This window comes from Lytechinus pictus, chromosome 1 (assembly GCF_037042905.1).
Source record: "Lytechinus pictus isolate F3 Inbred chromosome 1, Lp3.0, whole genome shotgun sequence".
NCBI classification, from domain to species: Eukaryota; Metazoa; Echinodermata; class Echinoidea; order Temnopleuroida; family Toxopneustidae; genus Lytechinus; species Lytechinus pictus.
In genome coordinates, this window is record NC_087245.1 from 13,790,007 (window position 1) to 13,810,793 (window position 20,787).

Here is a 20,787-nt window from a genome sequence, read left to right on the forward strand (position 1 = left end):
AGTTCTGATAATGATTCCATCCATTCTGTTACGCCGGCCCCCTGAAATTCATTGTTGTTTCGAACTGCTCCTAAAGACGGTTAAAATTTACCTAAACTTCCAACTTAAAAAAATATATAGCATTAATTAAGTTCTTATTCTTCAGCCGTGAAAAACTTTGTTCAACGCCCACGAAACCCTATTGTTATTCTTCAAACATGGAGGGACTTCCCCAGATGATGCAAGTCGTTCGTGAATGATAAATTATGATGCAAGTCCCCGACCTTGCAGAAGACACGCCCATTTTCTTTCACCCTTCACAAAATACTCCACCGGCACCAATACCGTACAAGAGTCGAGTAGCTCATTGCGAAAATTGATTTGAGCAGCGGGCCGGCCGGGCGGGATGCAGGCGCATGCTACCGGTATAGCATGCTGTGGACATGTGAGTGTTTCGTGATATTACTGTATTAGTTCGTCTGTTGTAACACGGTGGCTGTGCCTTTGGAAGAAGATCCCGGGGATATTTATTTGCAGGGTACTGGCGCTCGAATGAAGTTTTACAAAGAGGCTGACTTCATCCAATTTTCTCAATAGGATGATAGATTCGAGTTGTAAGTAGCATCAGTATTTTGAAAATAGAAAAAATATGTGTCTTTCTAGTTAGATCTAACTTAGATCTTACTTAGTTACGTTACGCAGTTAAAAAGCATCGCTGTCGCGTAATTACGGTATGTGCTCCGGACGGTTGACGGCGCGGGGTCATGACGTGCAATGGCAGTGCCCATGGGCCATGGCTGTGCACTGCTCAATACTGCATAATTAAGGCACAGTGTATTGATTCTAATCTATACTAGAGTTATCTGAGAAATTTTAAAACAATCTTGCCTTGGTAAACTGAAGGAATATCGGTCTAATGTTATTGTTAGTATAACATTAGATCTAACATTTTTATAACAACGTTAGACCTAACCCTAAACTTTAGTTTATTATCTAATTTGTTAGGCCTAGACCCTATAGTCTATTACTGTCTAGATTTAACGTTAGATCTATATTTAAAAAAGTAGAATCTAGATCTAGATCCTAGAAATAGATTGGTGATTCTTCACGGGACCTAACGTTAGATGATCTAATTCTAAGTACGGTAAGTGAAAGTGTCTCCTTTTGTGTCCCGATGGCGATAGGCGATACTTGGACGTCGCATTGAATATTTCTGTGTTTTAAGCTTTAATTTTTCTCTATTAATTCTGACATGAATGTCTTTAACAATTTCTATTAACAGAACTTAGGAGAAATTAATCTTGTTGGTTATTTTTTTTTGTCTGAATGTGCCGAACCCCCTGAAATCGCACGTCTCGATGATAGTGACATTGATACCATCAAAATTGAATTGATATGTCATAAATTCTGAATGGATGATTATTATGTGAGTTCTGTGCCTGAATACTGATAATACATGTAGTCTTGTAATTGATTGAATATGTGTAAATATGAGTGCATATTGAAAATTTTGCAATAAAACATTTTTTAATATATTTTATGTCCCGCAATTCTGTGTCATCTCCGTCACTAAACCTTGGCACCATCTACAACATACATGATGTAAGACGGGGTATAGATACAACTCGATCACCCAGATCTAGGTCTAAATCTAGACTAGAGTAGAGTCAATTCTAGACTGACTAGACAGCGTCTATGGAGAAAAGGGTGTGCTAGTGCACCCATTTTGACTCCTTAATTCCCCTTTTTGATGGAGAAAAAAAAGCGTGTGAATGAAAATTATTATTTTTAATTAATAAGAAAACGATCAGCGCAGTTTCTTGAAATAAACTATTATTTAAGTTCTAAAAAATTAAATTCCAAAGAACCTGTTTTGGGTTCCAACTATCGATTGTCATCGTGTTACTTTTGCAGCTTAAACATACAAATGCGTCAGCCAACCACATTCATGTTACCGTTTTCAGTTTACGATCTCAGGCTCTATTTAGGTGATGCATAGGCCTACTCAATATCATTGATGAGTAACGTTAGATCCTTCATATTGTCGAGTTGGCAATGAACCCTTTCAACACATTTAAAACATATTTGACATTATAGGGGGAAATATACTTTTTAGGAGCCATTTGAAAAAATTTGAGAGCAATTTTTCATATTACCAGAGCCATTTTTTAGTTTTCTTTTTTTCCAGGATTCAGGAAATGGTGAAACATTACGGTTTGTCCTGCTTGTTTACTTTATCTTCATTGTTATTAATTGTTAAATGATTATTTAATTTATAGTTGATTGTTCATTTAATGTTTATTGTTTTGAGATCTGGATTCATTTATCTCATGTATTAACTTAACTGAACGTTACGTGTTAGGTCACAATTGTCCATCAAATTGAATAGCTTAAGGAAGGATGAAGTTTATCAAATTTGAACAGAATTAATTCACAGGAATCCTTTCATGATTTTGAATTGCTTGATAAAAAACTAACTTGAAAATGATAGCTGAACTTGCCCGAAATTCAACATGTCAACTTATTTCATATGCCGAGCCAGCACAGTCAATCACCGCAAGTTCGCAACACACACCAAACACATACGGGCCAAAACCACTATATCGGCACAATTGGAAAGTCACAAAAGTGAAAAAATAAAGTTGTTCAAACAGGATTTATGTCATTACCAATCCAGGTGACATATGTTTGAGTTTATATTTGAAAAATATGAGCACATGATGTTACTCGTTATTATTGTGTGATTAGTTCTTTCACGGGATGTAAATTTCCCTATGTAACATACCTTACCGCTATCATTTAAATTCAAATGCTTTTAAATAAAATGAGTGACTGCAGCCTATAATTGAAATCATAATGCGTCATAACTGCAGTAAACCACCGGCTGCCATGTTTGTAAATATGTTGCCTCAAGATGAAACAGGTGACAAATGACCTATATAAGATAAATAGCATAGCAAGTCATATTTTATTCAAATATACTTCATTTTGTGTTAATGTGTTTTCTTGAAATTAGATATCTGATTGTACCACAGGAAATATTTTCAGTATTTACAAGTACCATCTTGGCAGACGAATCTCAAGTACCATAAAGGTTGCAAGTGATAATGTGTGCTTTAATATTTCCCTGTAACGTAAGTTACACGTTAAGTAACGTAAGTTACATAGATGATTAAGATAAGAAAGGAAATTGTTTTGGTACATATTCCTACATTAATTTGTCGTCAACTGTAAATGAACATAATATAGCCTAATATCATTATTCAATGATTTTGTGATATTATTCTCATAAACGACTATAAGACTTCCATTCTATAACAACAAAAAAATGATAATAATAATATGTCCATTTATATAGCGCAGTTACTATGTGCATATATACTCAACTGCGCTTTGATGCTTGGTATCATATCATTACCCCGGCTGTAGCCGAGCCGCCATATGAATAATAATCCATAACTTTGAGATTTTAAGTAAATGTGCGGCATTTTACTTAGGATTTCTGTTTGAAAATAAAATTAAGAGAATTAGTAACAAATTATTTTGTTACATAAAAGGATGAAAATATTTTTCTTTTGATTTCAATGAACAGTGGGTAACAATCTCACCACCACGGAAGTATAGGGCAGTATATAATGTTTTATAACCTATGCTCCATAAATCATTAGATTTTTTTATTCCATTAATACCAGTCTCTAAGGCTATTTCAATGGTAACTTCATGTAAGAAAAATCAACAAAAATGCATTTTTGTGCAAAATCTCAAACCTCAACAAAATGAAAATAAACCCACACAGAAATGGATTGGTACAAGGGTATTCACTATTCAGTGCATGCTCTGACATGTTAACAAGTAAGGTCCTATTTGAATTTCACTGAAAACAGCTGGGTAAAGGTAAAACCTGTATCTGTTTGCTTACAGTGCATTAAATGTAATGCAGTGTTGCCAGGACCAGAGAGACAAACTTATTGCAATTCTGAGGAATCATTGTACCTTGTAATTAAATCTTTGCCTGCTTTGTTAGACTGGAGTCACATACAGCAGACTGCCAAGTTCGACTCAAGTCACAATCTATTCACAATACACACAGAGTGTAACGAGTCTATTGTACATGTGATGTGTGCTTCGCATTATAATGTGTACACACAAAGCTTTTCTTTACAATAAACCAAATCAAAAGCTATTGTGAGCTGAATTAGGCATTGTCTATGTAAAAACCTCAAGATTGCACCTTGAAATTAATGTGGCACAGGAGTGATTCTGTCCGTGGCGGGCAGAGTTAAATATCAATAATTCATATGGAAAATACATGTACAGTATAAACAAACTGAACATATCAGGCCTCTGTGATCCTGTATCCAATTCTGGAATTGGGTGATTCAGATCCAGTGTTTATGTTGGATGTAGTCATTGATTTTACTGAAGTGATGAAGCCAAAAGGCACTTTCAAGAGTATGATCGGCTCCAAGAGACTCTTTACGTAATAGCAGAACTGACATCACCCGTAATTTGTTACCATCGGCAAGAATGAATACAGTTTAATAATACAAAGTTTTGTGAAAGGTTTGAACATGTAAAAAAGGCGAGGGGTCTACAACAGTATTGAAAAAATGAGTGTTGAGGTACAGTATGGTATAAAGGCTCTGTGGCTTTCTGTTTTCTTTCACTCCTCTGCAAATGAAAGCAGTTGAAAATGTCTTTTTGACTGGATTGAATCTACTTTTAATACAGTACTTGATCCACCCATCCCTGTCTTTAGAAAAAAAGCATACAGCCAATAGGGGTCGAACAAAGAAGGGGGTTTTCAGTTAAAATTCAACATATAGCGCTTTTATGTTTCAATTGCGCTTCATACTTTTACTGTGGCTTTAGCACGGCTACCCTAAATGGGCTGCTCAAGCATTTGATCTTTCACTTTAGTGATAACTTTACACTTTCTCACAAATAAGTTCCAAGGAAGTATACCTCCTGATTAGTCAAGCATAAATATTGTCACCATCATTGTCATTTTGCTTATCACTTTTTGTTTGTTTCTTTTATTATCAGGTTGAATTTAGAAGAAAGAGATCGGCAATATTTTGAGTTGTCCTGGTCGAGTTCATTCTCCTGTTGCATAGCATGGCGAATCTTACAGCCGCCTCTGGATTTTTGAAGAACACTTGGTCTCTCCCTCGCTATCTTGCTAACAAGTCTAGGTTCCTCACAACAAGTTCTTGTCTTCAGAAAGAGAAGAAACAGGTACAAAGTATGAATACATTCATTACAGGGATTGTTATTGCTTTTCATATGTAATTAGAACTATTTTATGCCTCTGCCCACTGTGGATGGTTGCCAGTCACATGTTTTCTGATAATTTTTCTGTCTGTCCAGTTTTCATTCTTGTGATAACTAAAGAACCGTTTGACAGATCAGCATAACCAGGGCTCGACACTAGCGCCGGTCCGACGGTCCCAGACCGGTAAAAATCGCTGCCGGGCCAGTAGATTTTCAGAAATAGCAAGATTTACTGGTCCGACATGACCAGTAAAAAATATCATTTTCGGGCCAGTAATTTTTCCAAAAATAGCAAGATTTATGGGTCTGACATGACCAGTAATAAGAACCATTGTTGGGCCAGTAACTTTTCCAGAAATGGTCAAATTCACTGGTCCAACACAAACATAAAAAATATTCCATGACTCAAATTGCAAACCATTTTCCTCCCGTTAAATTCTGCCATTCACACACAGAATACACACAGAATGAATAGCATGCAATTTTTACTAGGGTAACATACAGTGTACATGTATACCTAGCCGGCCAGCCACACAGCCCACATGGTAAATTTTCTACAGGCTGCACGAACGAAGCTTGGCTAACCTCTGGCAGAAATCTCTAACAGAACTGTCAAAATTAACATTTCACAGTAATGAAAAGCTCTTATAATGTCCATATTTCCTAAAAAGTGAGGTAACTATGTCATTTGTAAGCAGTAAAAGGAGAAATTTTCACTTCTGTTTTAGTTCAAACAGATCTGGTTTCGAGTGATATCGTCTGAAAACATGATAGCCCCACATATGCATTTGTGTGTGTGTTGATACACTGGGTTCTTTCGTAGTTATATTTTGATTGAGCCAAAAAGAAACTGATTATTTATGATGATAGTTTTAGCTTTCTTCCTCTGTTTTCTTTCTATCTTTCTATCCTTTATTTCTTTGTTTCTTCCCTCTAATCTTTCAATTTTTTACTGTCTTTCTTTTATAATTTTCCCTATTTTCTTTGTCTTTCATTCTTTCTGTCCTTTAAAAAAAAAAATTTCTCTATTTTTTTTTTTTCTTTTTTTTCTTTCTTTCTTTAATTCTTGAGTCCATCCATCCTATATTTATCTCTTCTTTCTTTCTTTCTTTCTTTCTTTCTTCCCTTCCTTCTTTTTACCCTTTCTTTCCTTCATTCTTTATTACTTTCTTTGTTTTCTTCCATCCATCCTTTCTTTACCCTTTCTTGTTTTTTATTTCTTCCTTCTTTCAGCCCTTTCTCTTTTTCTTTTAGTTTCATTCCTTCCTTCCTTCCTTCTTTCTGTCTTTTGTTCTTTCTTTCTTTTTCCCCTTCGTTCCATCTATCCTTTTACCTTTTCTTTCTTTCTTTTTTTACTGCTTGCTTCCTTTCTTTCACTTCTTCTTTCTTTCCTTCCTTTCTTTGTCTTTCGGTCTTGCTTTCATCTATTCTTTTACATTTTCTTTCTTTTTTTATATTGCTTGCTTGCTTGCTTCCATCTTTCCTTCATTCATTTCTTTCCTTCATTCTTTTTTCCTTCTATCTATCATTTTTCCTTTTCTTTATTTCTTCCTTAATTCCTCTCTTCCTTCTTTCAATCCTTTGTTCCTTCCTTACTTTCTTTTTCTTTTTTCCTTCTTTCCATCTCTCCTTTTGCCCTTTCTTTTTTCATTGCTTTTTTCTTTTTTTCTTTCATTACTTTCTGTCTTGTTCTTTCTTTCTTTCTTTATTGCTTGCTTTATTTCTTTCCTTCTTTCTTTCTTTCTTTCTTTCCTTCATTCCTTTATTTCTTTTGTTCTTTCTTTCTTATTTTGTTTTTCTTTCCTTCCTTCCTTTCCTTCTTTCTTTAGTTCTTTCTTTTTCCTTCCTTCACAGCTATCCTTTCTTTACCTTTTATTTTTTCTTCCTTTCTTTTATTCTTTGTTTCTTTCTGTCTTGCTTTCTTTTTTTACTTCCATTCCTTCATTTTTTTTTTTTTTGGGGGGGGGGGGGGTAACAAGAAAGGACAGCAAAATAAACTTGCGCCTTTTTAAAATGTTTTCTTTATTTTTTTGGGACCAGTAGATTTTAGGTTCGGACCAGTAAAAAATGGAAAAACTGGGTATCTACTGGTCCGACATGAATAGGTTGGACCAGTAGAAAAAAAGGGTTAGTGTGGAGCCCTGGCATAACAATTGGTCAATGTATGCATACCAGTAAGTATAACAGTGGCAATGTCTGATCTAATTTGATCAGGGGGTCCAAAAATGCCAATACTAAAACAATGAAACATGAATGCCTTTTATGGCAACAATCTAAAAATGAGTTAGAACAGAATCCAATAAAATGACCAGTGTTTATATTTATGAATAAAAAAAATGTGGTGGAAAATGTGTGATTGCTGAGAAATTGACAAAACAAGCTTGGTACTCCAGTCAGATGTAATTTTTTCCCCAAGCAATCATTATACACTGTCTCACATGTGTTTATCTTTGTTGGTGATCTTCAGTGTTGTCATTTTTAGCTAAGAATTCATGATTTCACAGAGTTGGGTTTATGTATAGATCTAGATCCACCATGATGTGGTGTCAAGTGACCTTGATTTTGAAGACTTTCTCATGAAATCAGTATTTACTGAAACTACTAGTAATTTGCTTCAACTGTTATTATTTTTTACAGCCTACTTCAGCCCATTTGATTCTCCAGGATGGTACAACATTCACTGGTTATTCCTTTGGTCATCATAAATCAGTAGCTGGAGAGCTTGTCTTCAACACAGGTCTTGTTGGGTAAGAAACATCAGATCTTGAACATTCTCAGTCATTTATCTTTCTTATTGAAAATTATTTCAAATTCTAAAGCCTTATTGATTATGAAAATATCACTGTTTTACTGCAAGAAAAATTATATACATACTGTGTTACTGCAAGAAAATTGTATATAAATCTTTTGTTATTGTTTCATTGAGCAGGTACCCTGAATCACTGACGGATCCAAGCTACAGAGGTCAAATCTTGACCTTGACCTATCCCATTGTTGGTAACTATGGAGTACCAGACACCAAGGCTGTGGACCAACATGGTCTCATGAAGCATGTGGAATCAGATAAGATACAGGTAGGGCTAACTATTATTCACTCATGTTAGATATAAAATAGAATAGAATGTGAAGGTTTGGTTGGATTGGATTGGATTGGACAAATATACCAGACTTATATATAGTATTGTAAAGCAAATATGTGATGGGACAAGCTACATATATGTGTATTAATTTTGATGCGATATGAATATTGCTATCTTCTTGAAGTGAAGCTGAGGAAAGATAGCATTTACATTTAACCCTAAAAAGACTGGGGGGGGGGCTGATTCAGCCCCCCCCTCGACATTTTTCGCGATAAATCCGCCGTGCGAAATTTTTTGACCACGTCGCTCGCTGACTTTTTACCTTCAAGTCTCGCGCAACTTTTGAGACCAAAATTGTAACCCTAGGGTATGCGGTTCTGAAATTACGCAACATTTCGTAAGTGCATGCAGACCCAAAATTACTCAAAAACGTGAATTTGTGTACAAATCCAATGCAAATAGTGTTTTTAACCAAAATTCATAAATGTATCATTATTTTTCCTTTTACTGCTTAAAATCAATTAATTTTATCTTTTTTATGGTCAAAATAAAGTCCCCGACAATTTCCATTGAAAAAACAATAAAAAACAAAAAGTCGAAAAACAACGAAATACATAAGAAATTTAGAAAACAATAGAATACATAAGAAAATAAATGTGATGTTGAAAATTTTGAAAAATAAATTTGATCAGATGCCTATCTAGAGTATGTGAAACAAAAATTAGCATTTTAGGGGCATTATTTTATTAATTAGAGCAAACTTATGATTTTACGCATAAATTAGCATAATTAATGAGCAATGAGATATTTCGCAGAATTTGATATTATAGTTTTGTAGATAATGCCATGGGTAACGCGCGTGCCAATTTTCATCGCAATCGCGCGATCGACGGCCGAGATCATAAGGGGGGGCTGAATCAGCCCCCCCCCAGTCTTCTTAGGCGTCGAAATAGCCCAGTCTATTTAGGGTTAAACTGCAGAGGAGATGAAGTTTGTTACATCCACTGAAACCAATACATGTAAGGTGTTCATTTCCTTTATGTTCCACATCTGAAATGATAGAGAGAAACAATGGTCCATTTTCTGTTTGATAGTATCAATGTTTGACCCCTCATTGGTTTGGGATATCTGTTTGCTTAAATTGCTTGATATTGGATGTTTCCTTCATTTATGGGCATTGGTACTATATTCTTGTTAAAGCTTATTATGGTCAAGCTAGTACACAGTGCAACTGCAACAAACTTATCTAAGATAGCAGGCCTCTACAAAAAAAAATTTGTCACTTGCCCTGTCGGGCAAGTGATGAAAAAATTTGCTTGCCTGATAGAAAAAACTGCTTGCCCAATTTGTTTCATAATTTTATTATGACAGCACATACTCTTATTTTTAAAGGTCATACAAAATAACAATAATTGAGAATCATGTATAGTATAAAAGAACACACATTTAAAAGTTTACGTTTATTTTGAAAAAACTTTTCGCTATTTATAAATGGGCGTTTAAGAAAAAAAAAAAACCTTCACCAAAAGTTGCTAAAATTTCACATTTTGCATCTTTAAATCCACGAAATGGTTATCTGTTTGCCAAATTTCCTTAGAATTGTTTCGATTTAGTTGGAAGCTATAAATAAAGCCAGTGAAAAATATTCAGCTCTTTATTGACTCTGAAAAAGATCGTTTTATGATGTAAAAAAAAAAAAAAAAAAAAAAAAGTGGAGTGACTAAAATTTCACATTTTGCATCTTTAAATCCATGAAATGGTCATTTATTTTTCATATTTCCTTGAATTTTTTAAAAATTTGTTGGAAACTATCAATAAAATTAAGAATATTCACCACTCTCTTTGTCTTTTCTTCATCATTTTATGATGTTACGCTCGGTCAATTTTTTTTATATTGTAGTCCCACATGTAGACTTTCATGTTCTTTTTCATGGTGTTGCAACAATAACAGAATACGATCGACCGAGTGTAATCAGAGTCAAGAAAGAGCTGAATATTCTTCATTTTTTCAGTAGTTTCCAACTAAATCAAAACAATTTCAAGGTAATATGGAAAATAGATGGCCATTTCATGGATTTTTGCAAAATGTGAAATTTTAGCCACTTTTTTTTTTTTTTTTTTTTTGGGGGGGGTTTGCATCAGCAAATTGCGCAAGATGGTAGCGCATGCGCAGTCATTGCACACATAGAACGTAAGATGCGATGGCACGGTTTTTCGAACGAGGTACCTGGCGATAAATTATTGGTAATTGGCGCTGATTTTACATCAGTTTCCACTATTTTTTTTACTGGTTTGACATAATGTGAGAGATAGTTACTTGTGATTATCCAAAAGATAGTGAAATTTAGATGGTCTACTGATATTTTATTATTTTATTTCCAAAACAACCACTTGCCCGATCAGGCAATTGACTTTGAGAAATGCTTGCACATTATTTTCACTTGCCCCGGGCAAGCGGGTTTGTCACGCCCTGAAGATAGTACTTAATGCAGTAAATTTTCATTTTGCGCATACTATAGATAATAAGATTTGCTGTGACTCAATACATCAAACCTTTTATAACGATCAGTGAAATGCACAAAACTACCTTGTGTTTGATCACATGATTCACTGTAGAGTTATGATCAATCAACAGTTATCATTGTGGCAAAGTGTAAAACGAGAGTACCGGTAAATGAATAAACTGTCACATAAAGTAATCAAACACAGGTGATAATTCGGCTGCAACTGCTTGCCTTCAAATTATTGTTGAGTTATGATCAGTTTCTCCAAAGCTTTTAAGAAGAAACAATTATGGGCATAGATATGTGACCCCCCCCCCCCCCTTGAGGGAGGGAGGGAGGGGGGGAGGTCACACAATGAATCATCCGTTCCTCTAAATATGTGTATATGTGCCAACAAAACAAACCAATTTCTCTTTAATTTCAATGAGACTGGGCATTCCATCTTAAATTCAAGAAGTGGATCTTTGGGTGTTGCGTGTGTCTTTCTAGAAACTAGAGGAAGGGAGCAAGACCCTTCACAATTAAATGATTTTGAGTGAACTCCTATTTTCTCTCTTATTACAGGCTACAGGCCTATTGGTCCAGGACTACTCCTACCACTACAGCCACTGGAACTCTGTCAAGTCCCTCTCTGAATGGCTGAAAGAGGAAGAGGTTCCGGCTGTCTATGGCATTGACACCAGGATGCTCACCAAGAAAGTCAGAGATAAGGTATAACCTACATGCCCCAATTATTAGACTTTTCAAGCATTATTTTGCAAAAATCCGCTGGAATTTAGTAAAATATGTATTAACCCTAGATATACAGTGGTGCTAAAAAGTAAGTGAACCCCACCAGAAAATGAAAATGAACAAAGGTATAAATGTTCAAGTTCTGCCATGTTATAGATATTTAAATATGAAGTCAGGTGATAAAATATTACATTCAATAAAGTTGGTTTCTCTGGGCTCGCCTGAGATTGTAGTGTTCTTGTCCATATTCAACACTCAGCATGGAGGATTGCATTTTGTGGTAAGGTTCACTTTCTAGCTCCATTGTATTTGTGAAACCTAAATTGATAAAAAGAAGTAAAAATATATAATTACTCACCAAAGTTGGTGATAAAAAATATACAAAATATGCTAATGTCTTGTAATATTTATTATGTGCATTATTGTGGGTATAAAGCTTCCATCTTTGTTGTTGCATAGAAGGTCTATTTTATGTAATGATCTAGATACATGAATAATGTAAAAGGTGATTTGCCCAGTATGTCAGTATGCTGATGATAGTGAAATAGAAATGGGTTCCTAATAGAGCATCTGTTTGATGTTAACTTTGTAACCTTTTAATGTTACCTAATTAGTATTAGCAAGACAATGATTTGTCTTATTTTAATCACCAACTTTGGTGAGTAATTATTTATTATGAATTGAAAATATATATACAAATACAAATGCAAATCCTAATTTGAATGACGGTCAAAGACCATTTAATGAAAGTGGGTCCTGAATAACCTGAGGGTTTCACACATAGAAATAAGCAGTGAAATAGAGTACTCTCATGAAGAGGTAATATGAGCAGACATGTTATGATATCTTCTTTCCTTCTCCCTCAGGGTACCATTCTTTGCAAGATAGAATTTGATGGTGATCCCATAGAGTTTGATAACCCCAATGAAAGGAATCTGATGTCAGAGGTATCTACAAAGGAGGTGAAGATCTATGGCAAGGGGAATCCCCATAAGATTGTCACTGTTGATTGTGGTATCAAGCACAACATCATCCGCAGCCTAGTCAAGGTAGGTCCCCATTGAATGTATAAGCTTGCGCATATGTTTTTTTTAAATATTGATTATCATTGTGGAGAAGTGTATATATGTAATTACTCCACTACGCTTTTGAATCTTAATTACACAGATAATACATTGGACAGTGGCAACCTCATCCTAAGGCAGCAAATACTGCCATTGCACGCATGATTTTGTTGCTTTGTTTACATTTGCTGTGCATGTGATGATTGCCTCGTGGTCGGGCAGCGAATGCTCATACCATAGATTGCTTGCATTGCCTATGGAAAATTCTTGCATGAAATCATATCCAGGCACGTGTGCAAAACAGGTTTCTTTTTAAGTTATTTTTCCATGTTTCCACGCAACAAAGAAATCACCGTATTTTAGGATTGTTACTTGGGCGCTGATCAGTTTTTGTCTCACCTGCGAAGCAGAGTGAGACTATAGGCGCCGCTTTTCCGACGGCCGCGGCGTCAACACCAAATGTCAAACACCAAATTTGAAATGACAGCATAACTTAGAAAGTATATAGACCTAGTTAATGAAACTTGGCCATAAGGTTAATCACGTATTACTGAACATCCTGCCTGAGTTTTGGGTCACATGACCAAGGTCAAAGGTCATTTAGGGTCAATGAACTTAGACCATGTTTGGGGAATCAACATCAAAATCTTAACCTAAGGTTAAGTTTTTGAAATGTCATCCTAACTTAGAAAGTATATGGACCTAGTTCATGAAACTTGGCCATAAGGTTATTCGAGTATTACTTAACATCCTGCCTTAGTTTCAAGTCACAAGACCAAGGTCAAAGGTCATTTAGGGTCAATGAACTTTGGCCAAGTTGGGGGTATCTGTTGAATCACCATCATAACTTTAAAAGTTTATGGATCTGATTCATGAAACTTGTATAAGAGTAATCAAGTATCATTGAACATCCTGTGCGAGTTTCAGGTCACATGACCAAAGTCAAAGGTCATTTAAGGTCATTGAACTTTGGCCATTTTGGAGGTAATTATTAGATTGCTATCATAACTTTCAAAGTTTATAGATGTAGTTTATAAAATGTGGATATAGGGGTAATCAAGTATCACTGACAAGTCTTAGGTTGCATGATCAAGGTCAAATGTCATTTATTGTCAATGAACGTAGTAGTACTTTGTATCATTATATTCTGATCCAAGTAGTTCTTGAATGATACTTATTGCAAATTCCTTTCATGTTTTCATATATTATTCATATTGAAATATTCATATTCACTTGTGTTCACATCATTGTACTTCATGAATAATACATAAAAGTAAAAGTTACAGTTGGTATGTGCTTACAGTAGTAAATCATGCAATAATGATAAAAGAAATAAAAAGAAACTAAAATGCAGTATATTATTAAAGGACATTATAAGTAGTTTTGTTTCAATCATCTGTCTTGTGTATTCAAATGTCCATTTGGAAGCTTTTTATAAAATTTTCTTTCAATGGATGGAGGGGAGGGGTATGAATTAAAATTTTTGTATTTTGCTATCAATTAGTGAAAACAAGAAGAATTGCAATGAAATTATTAATGGAACCTGATTTTGATTACAGATTAGTGTTTGATTTTCTTGTGCATGAAAAGGATCCCATAACTTTTCTAAAGATATTGAATGCATTTCTCCTCTTTGCCTCCCTTTGTACTATTCATAAGTGCTTATCTTTATACCTGCTTTCATACTCTGATGTTAAATTTTTGAAATCAATTGTAATGTTTTGCACAGAGAGGCGCTGAAGTCCATCTTGTACCATGGGACTATGACTATAATCAGATTGAATATGACGGTCTCTTCATATCTAATGGTCCTGGAGATCCTGCCCTTGCCACTGCTGCTATAGACAACCTCAAACAGGCAAGTATCAAAGGCCCTGTTTTAATGAAAATAGCCTTTGATAGTAAGTTTTTAGCTACTGCTGTTGTGGACAACCTCAAAAGGTAATGATAAAGGCCCTGTTTTGCTGAGAATTGATGTTGATGGTAAGTCATTAGCTAATGCTGTGCTAGAGAACCTCAAACATGTAAGTATTGAAGGCCCCATTTAAGTGAAAGTAGCCATTGGTGGTAAGTTTTTAGCTACTGCTGTTGTGGACAACCTCAAAAGGTAATGATAAAGGCCCTGTTTTCATGAAAATTGATATTGATGGTAAGTTATTAGCTAATGCTGTGCTAGAGAACCTCAAACATGTAAGTATTGAAGGCCCCATTTAAGTGAAAGTAGCCATTGGTGGTAAGTTTTTAGCTACTGCTGTTGTGGACAACCTCAAAAGGTAATGATAAAGGCACTGTTTTCATGAAAATTGATATTGATAGTAAGTTATTAGCTAATGCTGTGCTAGAGAACCTCAAACATGTAAGTATTGAAGGCCCCATTTAAGTGAAAGTAGCCATTGGTGGTAAGTTTTTAGCTACTGCTGTTGTGGACAACCTCAAAAGGTAATGATAAAGGCCCTGTTTTCATGAGAATTGATGTTGATGTAAGTTATTAACTAATGCTATGATAAACAACCTGAAACATTTATTATATACCAAAGGCCTTCATGTAAGTTACTATCCATGGTAAGTTGTAACTTTCTGTAATAATGTGATTTTAGTGAGTAAGTGAGAGTGCAAATATATACAAGCCAGCAAATCAAATATATGAAAGAAAAAATAAAGAGAAAGTCATTTCATGCTTGTGAAAAATGTTTTATAGTCTTGCTTTACAATGATCCTGGATTGCATTTTTACTTTGAGCAGTTTAAGTTTGTCATATTTAATTATTTTTGTATTGTCTTGTATTGATTGTATGTTTGGTAGTCTTGTATTGCAGCATCTACTGAACATGTCACATTTTGATATAGTAGTGATTATGATTTACATTACGCTTGCAATAAAAGTGTTATTGTTTTTGCTGTGTTTTATCTCATAGGTATTGGCTCAGGAGAATCCTAACCCCTTGTTTGGTATCTGTATGGGCAATCAGTTGACTGGCTTAGCAGCAGGTGCCCCATCCTACAAATTGCCTCTTGGTAACAGGTGTGATTACAATCATTCTATTAGCTACAAATATTTTGCATTGGTTTATTTATTGCAATTTATTTTTCTCAACTAGCAAGGAAATGTCACTTCTCGACATTTATGCATGTACAAATATATGAAAAATCAGCAAAAACATGAAAATATGGTCTCCTAAATTTCACATGTTGGAGCAAAGTCAGAAATTATTAGTCTTTAGAGATATGTTGTACATGTACTTTTGTTAGGGTTTCATTTTCAATGATAATTGTAGTGGAGAATCAAATTAATTTTTGTTACCACACAATGTTCTCATTAGCATTCTTTGGCCAAAATGTTAGAATACTTTGTTATAAGTACTGTTGAATTATACTAATTGATGACTTTATCCACTTTTTTTTGTGTGTGTGATTTTCATTATTTTGCCACTTCTGTAATGAAAGGAAACAAAATGAATACTTTGTTACACAGGGGTCACAACCAACCAGTTATCAATGTGTTGAGTGGTCAGGCATTTATTACATCTCAGAACCATGGCTTTGCTATAGACGGTGACAAATTACCCCCAGAATGGACACCAGTCTTCATCAATGCCAATGATAATACTAATGAGGTAAGAAAATCAGCCACCCTTGAAAATGGCCTAGTATCTGTTAATAAAAACCCCTTTTTATTGGGCGGCATTGTTAAATGAAGTATTGGTGTAAAAGATCAGTTGATGAAGAGTTGAAATTTTATTTAAAAAAATGCAATCTAATTATTTTGTTGTTATGGACTTTTCACTACAATTCACTATATTTGAGCCAAAAGAAATAAAAATCATACAAATAAATCACATATCATCTAAACTGCTCACAGCTTTAATTAAATTTTTTTACAAAGTAGTGCAGATATGCAACAATAATTATGATACATCCAATGTGCAACATATTCAGCTTTGTACACATTTTTACAAAGCACTGGCGTTGTTATTAATAGGTTTGGTAGTACTTTTGCCATAAGATACTCCACACAAGCCTTCCAGGGAATTTCTTCATACAAAGTACCCATTACCAGTGTAGAGCTACATTCCAAGTGTGTGTCAATATGTAATACTCTACAGATATTTATTTTTATGGGGGGGGGGGGGTAAGGTGTCTAGTAATGACTGCTTGTATGCAGGGGCGAATCCAGGATTTTCCAAAGGGGGGGGGCACATTTTCCAGAGGAAAATTTTGACAAGCAAAAAAAAAAGTTTTCCAAAAAAAATAAGGCCATTTCGTCCACAAAAACATTTGACAAGCAAAAAAAAGGGTCTTCACTTTTAAAAGGGGGGGGGGGGCACACTACTGTTTTAACAGCATTTTTACATTACAAATGTTAATTGTGCCTCTCAAAAGGGGGGGGGGGGGCACAGGCCGGCTTTGCTCCCCCCTGGATTCATCAGTGCTTGTATGCATTTTTTTTGGGGGGGACACGCTATTCGCATTTGACAAAGAGTGTAATGATATAGCACTAATTCCTACATTGCTTCAGAATGAATGATATGAGTGACTTTGCATGTGTTATTTTCAGGGTATCATGCATAAGACAAAGCCAATCTTCACAGCTCAGTTCCACCCGGAGCATAAAGGAGGACCAACAGATACAGAGGTACGTATCCACCAATAGCATATATCATACAAGATTCAGTAATGTAACTACATGGGATGGATACCATGTACAAAATTTTGAAATCCTCTGTAAATATTAATAATATCTTTTGATGGGCACCCTTGGGCCATTAGGTGTATATGTGTGTTTGTTGGGTTTTTACAAAGAGGTATGTATCAGATGTGATCATCTATGTCTGGTACTGACCTTTAATGTCACCATCCGAAAGATATGAAAAAGCAATGCAGGCAAACTGCTCGGCGGGGTCTGAGTGCGGTGGCTAGGTTTTCAACGCTGGTCTTTCATGTGTATGGTGATTGTTTTGTAAAATGTATGTTTGAAGTGTAGGAAGAAATTATATACTATGTTTCTTCGCTCTAAATTCCACTAACAAATCGAATGACCAACTTCAACCCTGGGTTTAACACTATACCCTACCCTAAACCTAACATACAGCCCGATTGCAAACCTGAACATACCCCTTCATCTTGGACGAAATTAAGCCTGGAGCAATCGTCGCAGGAGCAAATGTTACCTATTATTTACTTATATTTTGGATGTATTGTTTGTATTGTATTACTAAAACATTCGGACCGTATTTTCAAAAGAGGTTTCAATTGTACCATGATACAACACATTGGACTAAGCAGATTTATTTCATTAACGCGCTTCATTTTAAGAGCTCTTTGCCGAAAGCGCACATTTAATTGGATTTAACTTTGTGTACGCTAAGAAATAAGCGTAAGTATGTGAAAAATCTGCATAGACCATGGTTTTGTACCATGGTACAATTGAAACCTCTTTTGAGAAAATGGGCCTGGAAGTTTGCTAAAGACCAGGAGATGATACACATGCTTACGATTCGAAACGTCTCCAAAGACTGACTCTTCTTTACACCTTGAGACATTCAAGACTGGTTTTTTTTTTTCCATGAATCTCATTTTTGTTTCCACCTTAATCTCTTCACAGTTTCTTTTTGATAATTTCATGGACATGGTCAAAAGTGGCAAGACCATGAAAGACCTTGAATCCAACTTCAAAACATCGGGAAAGAGAGCAGAGAAGATTGAAGTCTCCAAGGTTCTGGTTCTAGGATCTGGAGGATTGTCCATTGGTCAAGCGGGAGAGTTTGATTATTCGGGCTCTCAGGCCATCAAGGCACTTAAGGTCAGTAAAGAGACTTCTTTAGCAACAAAGCCTCGGAAAATTTAACATACAGAGTCTATGGGAAATTGGTTTTCAAAATCATACATGTTCCCAAGTTCACTTCCTTTCCATCTATCCATTGATATTTATGTAGTTTTCCTTGATGTTTCTCTTCCCTACTTCTCTATGTCCAAGGCCTATCAAAACAAACCATTCTTTTATCTGTCAACTAAAGGGGATCAAGTCGATTTGTAGTTAACAAGGGGGCGATGGAAAGTGGTCTGGGTGTGCATTACCCCAAGTTAGTGAGACACAGTATGGCAAATGCCTTATTAATTTTTTTTTTTCAGAGCAAGAAATCAAGGTAAATTGTCATATTTGTTTTTTGTAGGAAGAGAATGTTAAGACTATCTTGATGAATCCAAACATAGCCTCGGTTCAGACCAATGAGTATGGTGAGAAGCAGGCCGACAGTGTCTACTTCGTACCCATCACACCAGAATTTGTCACCGATGTCATCAAGCGGGAGAAACCTGATGGGATCCTGCTTTCCATGGGAGGCCAGACTGCTCTCAACTGTGGGGTGGAGCTGTATAAAAGAGGGATCCTGCAGGAGCATGGAGTACAGGTGAGATAGGGCTCCATATAAGAGCGAGGGAAGTAAATGTGGAAACAGATTCAGGTGTAAATGTTGGTTCCTGCCTTTAATTTGAGGTAGAACATCTCAACTGTGGGCGGGAGCTCTATAAACAGTGATCCGAAAGGAACATGGAGTAAAGGGGAGATGTAATCCATGCTAACTGGGAGAAAAGAAGATAGTGGGATGAAATTCAGGTGGGAGGGTTGGATCCACCTTTTTACTGGAGGCCACATTACCCTGTGCTTTATAGCTCTATAACACAGGGATCCTTTTGTGATCTTGCAGGAGCATGGAGTACAGGTGGAGTTTGGGATCCATGTTTCAATATGAGACAAAGGAATGATTTATCTGTATTTTCCCCCTTGTTTGGATTAAGGTTTTCTATTGGAAAATACATTAAATTGCTCTCATCAGTCAGGCTAGGTACAGAGATCCTTCAGCTGACTACATTCTTTCCCAGCGTATAAAGGACCTTTTCTTGCCTCACCTAACAGTCTAAATGCACAGATATCAAATTATGCTTTGTATTTAACTTCATTAATGGCAGGTGTTAGGTACTCCCATTGAATCTATCATGGCGACCGAGGATAGACAGACATTCAATGATAAACTCATGGAGATTAATGAAAAGATTGCTCCCAGTGTGGCCGTAGAAACCGTAAGTACACTTAATGTTTCTACATGAAACATTATTCTTGTAATTTCTCTGGATTGTAATAAAAAAATAGTATGATAAGTAATTATTATGCAACATTTTATTGAAAATGTTAATGTCAATTTGTACCATTCAGCATGTCCCTTTCTTTTTATTGTTGTAAGCCAAGTCAACACAGCTTCATACAGTTGCTAGGTGAACATTTCTGTTTCATCTCCATTAAAAAGAACATTACTGCATCGTATCATGTTACTTCTACAAGGTTTTTAAATGTTTGCAGATGTTCATTTGTTGATGTTGATTTTTTTGTATAATTATAAAGGCTTTGAATATATTCATTTAAGGCAGCGCATATTTGTATTTACTTGATTTATATTTTGTTGAAACTGAAATAAATGAAAATGAAATGAAAGTATGAAATGAAATATTTCTCACTCTATCATTCAGTTATGTTTTCCAAGCTTTTGAGACCAAATATATGATTTCTACTCACCTTCACCATAGGTATCTGATGCTCTTGATGCTGCTAGGAAGATTGGTTATCCAGTAATGGTGAGGGCAGCTTATGCCCTTGGAGGCCTGGGGTCAGGGGTCGCAGAGAATGAAGAAGCTTTGAGAGCTATAGCAACAAGGGTAAGTCTCCTATGGTTTCATCTCCTTTCTGTATTCCTTGCTCTTGTTATCCTGTGTATATTGATGTATTTTATCATGCCTGTGGATACTGTACATGTAGGTGGTTGCCAGAGGTTTTCTGTTTGGGGTCGTCCATCCAAATGTTCCGTTTTTGTTATCATGTTATGAAATGTTTTAAATAGAATACAAAATGAAATGACTGGATTCTATTTACAGTTGTCTTATCTTCAAGGGAAATCCAAGTTTGGTAATAAAATGGTTCATGTGAAAGGAAAAAAAATTATAATTATTTGTCCAATTGTATTTAAATTGTCATCTATCTACTTCTCCTAATTTTTTCCTTTTGAAACATTTTTTTATTTATTTTGGGTTGGATTTCCCTTTAAGGTTCTTTGTCCTATTTGTCCTACCAGCTCATTACCTCGTTCTGTATCGACTAGAAATAGAT

General features: G+C 35.4%; 1 protein-coding gene across 1 annotated transcript in view; it reads left to right on the forward strand.

Moving 5' to 3' along the window:
• The first annotated feature begins 272 nt into the window (after positions 1–272).
• LOC129257812 (carbamoyl-phosphate synthase [ammonia], mitochondrial-like) overlaps positions 273–20,787 on the forward strand; it is a 48,510-nt gene continuing 27,995 nt past the window's right edge. Inside the window, exons 1-14 of the mRNA XM_054896221.2 lie at positions 273–593; positions 5,026–5,217; positions 7,891–8,000; positions 8,183–8,327; positions 11,402–11,548; positions 12,436–12,618; positions 14,363–14,491; positions 15,548–15,654; positions 16,105–16,246; positions 17,188–17,265; positions 18,235–18,432; positions 18,803–19,039; positions 19,599–19,709; positions 20,211–20,339. Of these exons, the coding sequence (XP_054752196.2) occupies positions 5,098–5,217; positions 7,891–8,000; positions 8,183–8,327; positions 11,402–11,548; positions 12,436–12,618; positions 14,363–14,491; positions 15,548–15,654; positions 16,105–16,246; positions 17,188–17,265; positions 18,235–18,432; positions 18,803–19,039; positions 19,599–19,709; positions 20,211–20,339 (1,836 nt within the window). The 5' untranslated portion in view covers positions 273–593; positions 5,026–5,097. The remainder of the gene's footprint in view (positions 594–5,025; positions 5,218–7,890; positions 8,001–8,182; positions 8,328–11,401; positions 11,549–12,435; positions 12,619–14,362; positions 14,492–15,547; positions 15,655–16,104; positions 16,247–17,187; positions 17,266–18,234; positions 18,433–18,802; positions 19,040–19,598; positions 19,710–20,210; positions 20,340–20,787) is intronic.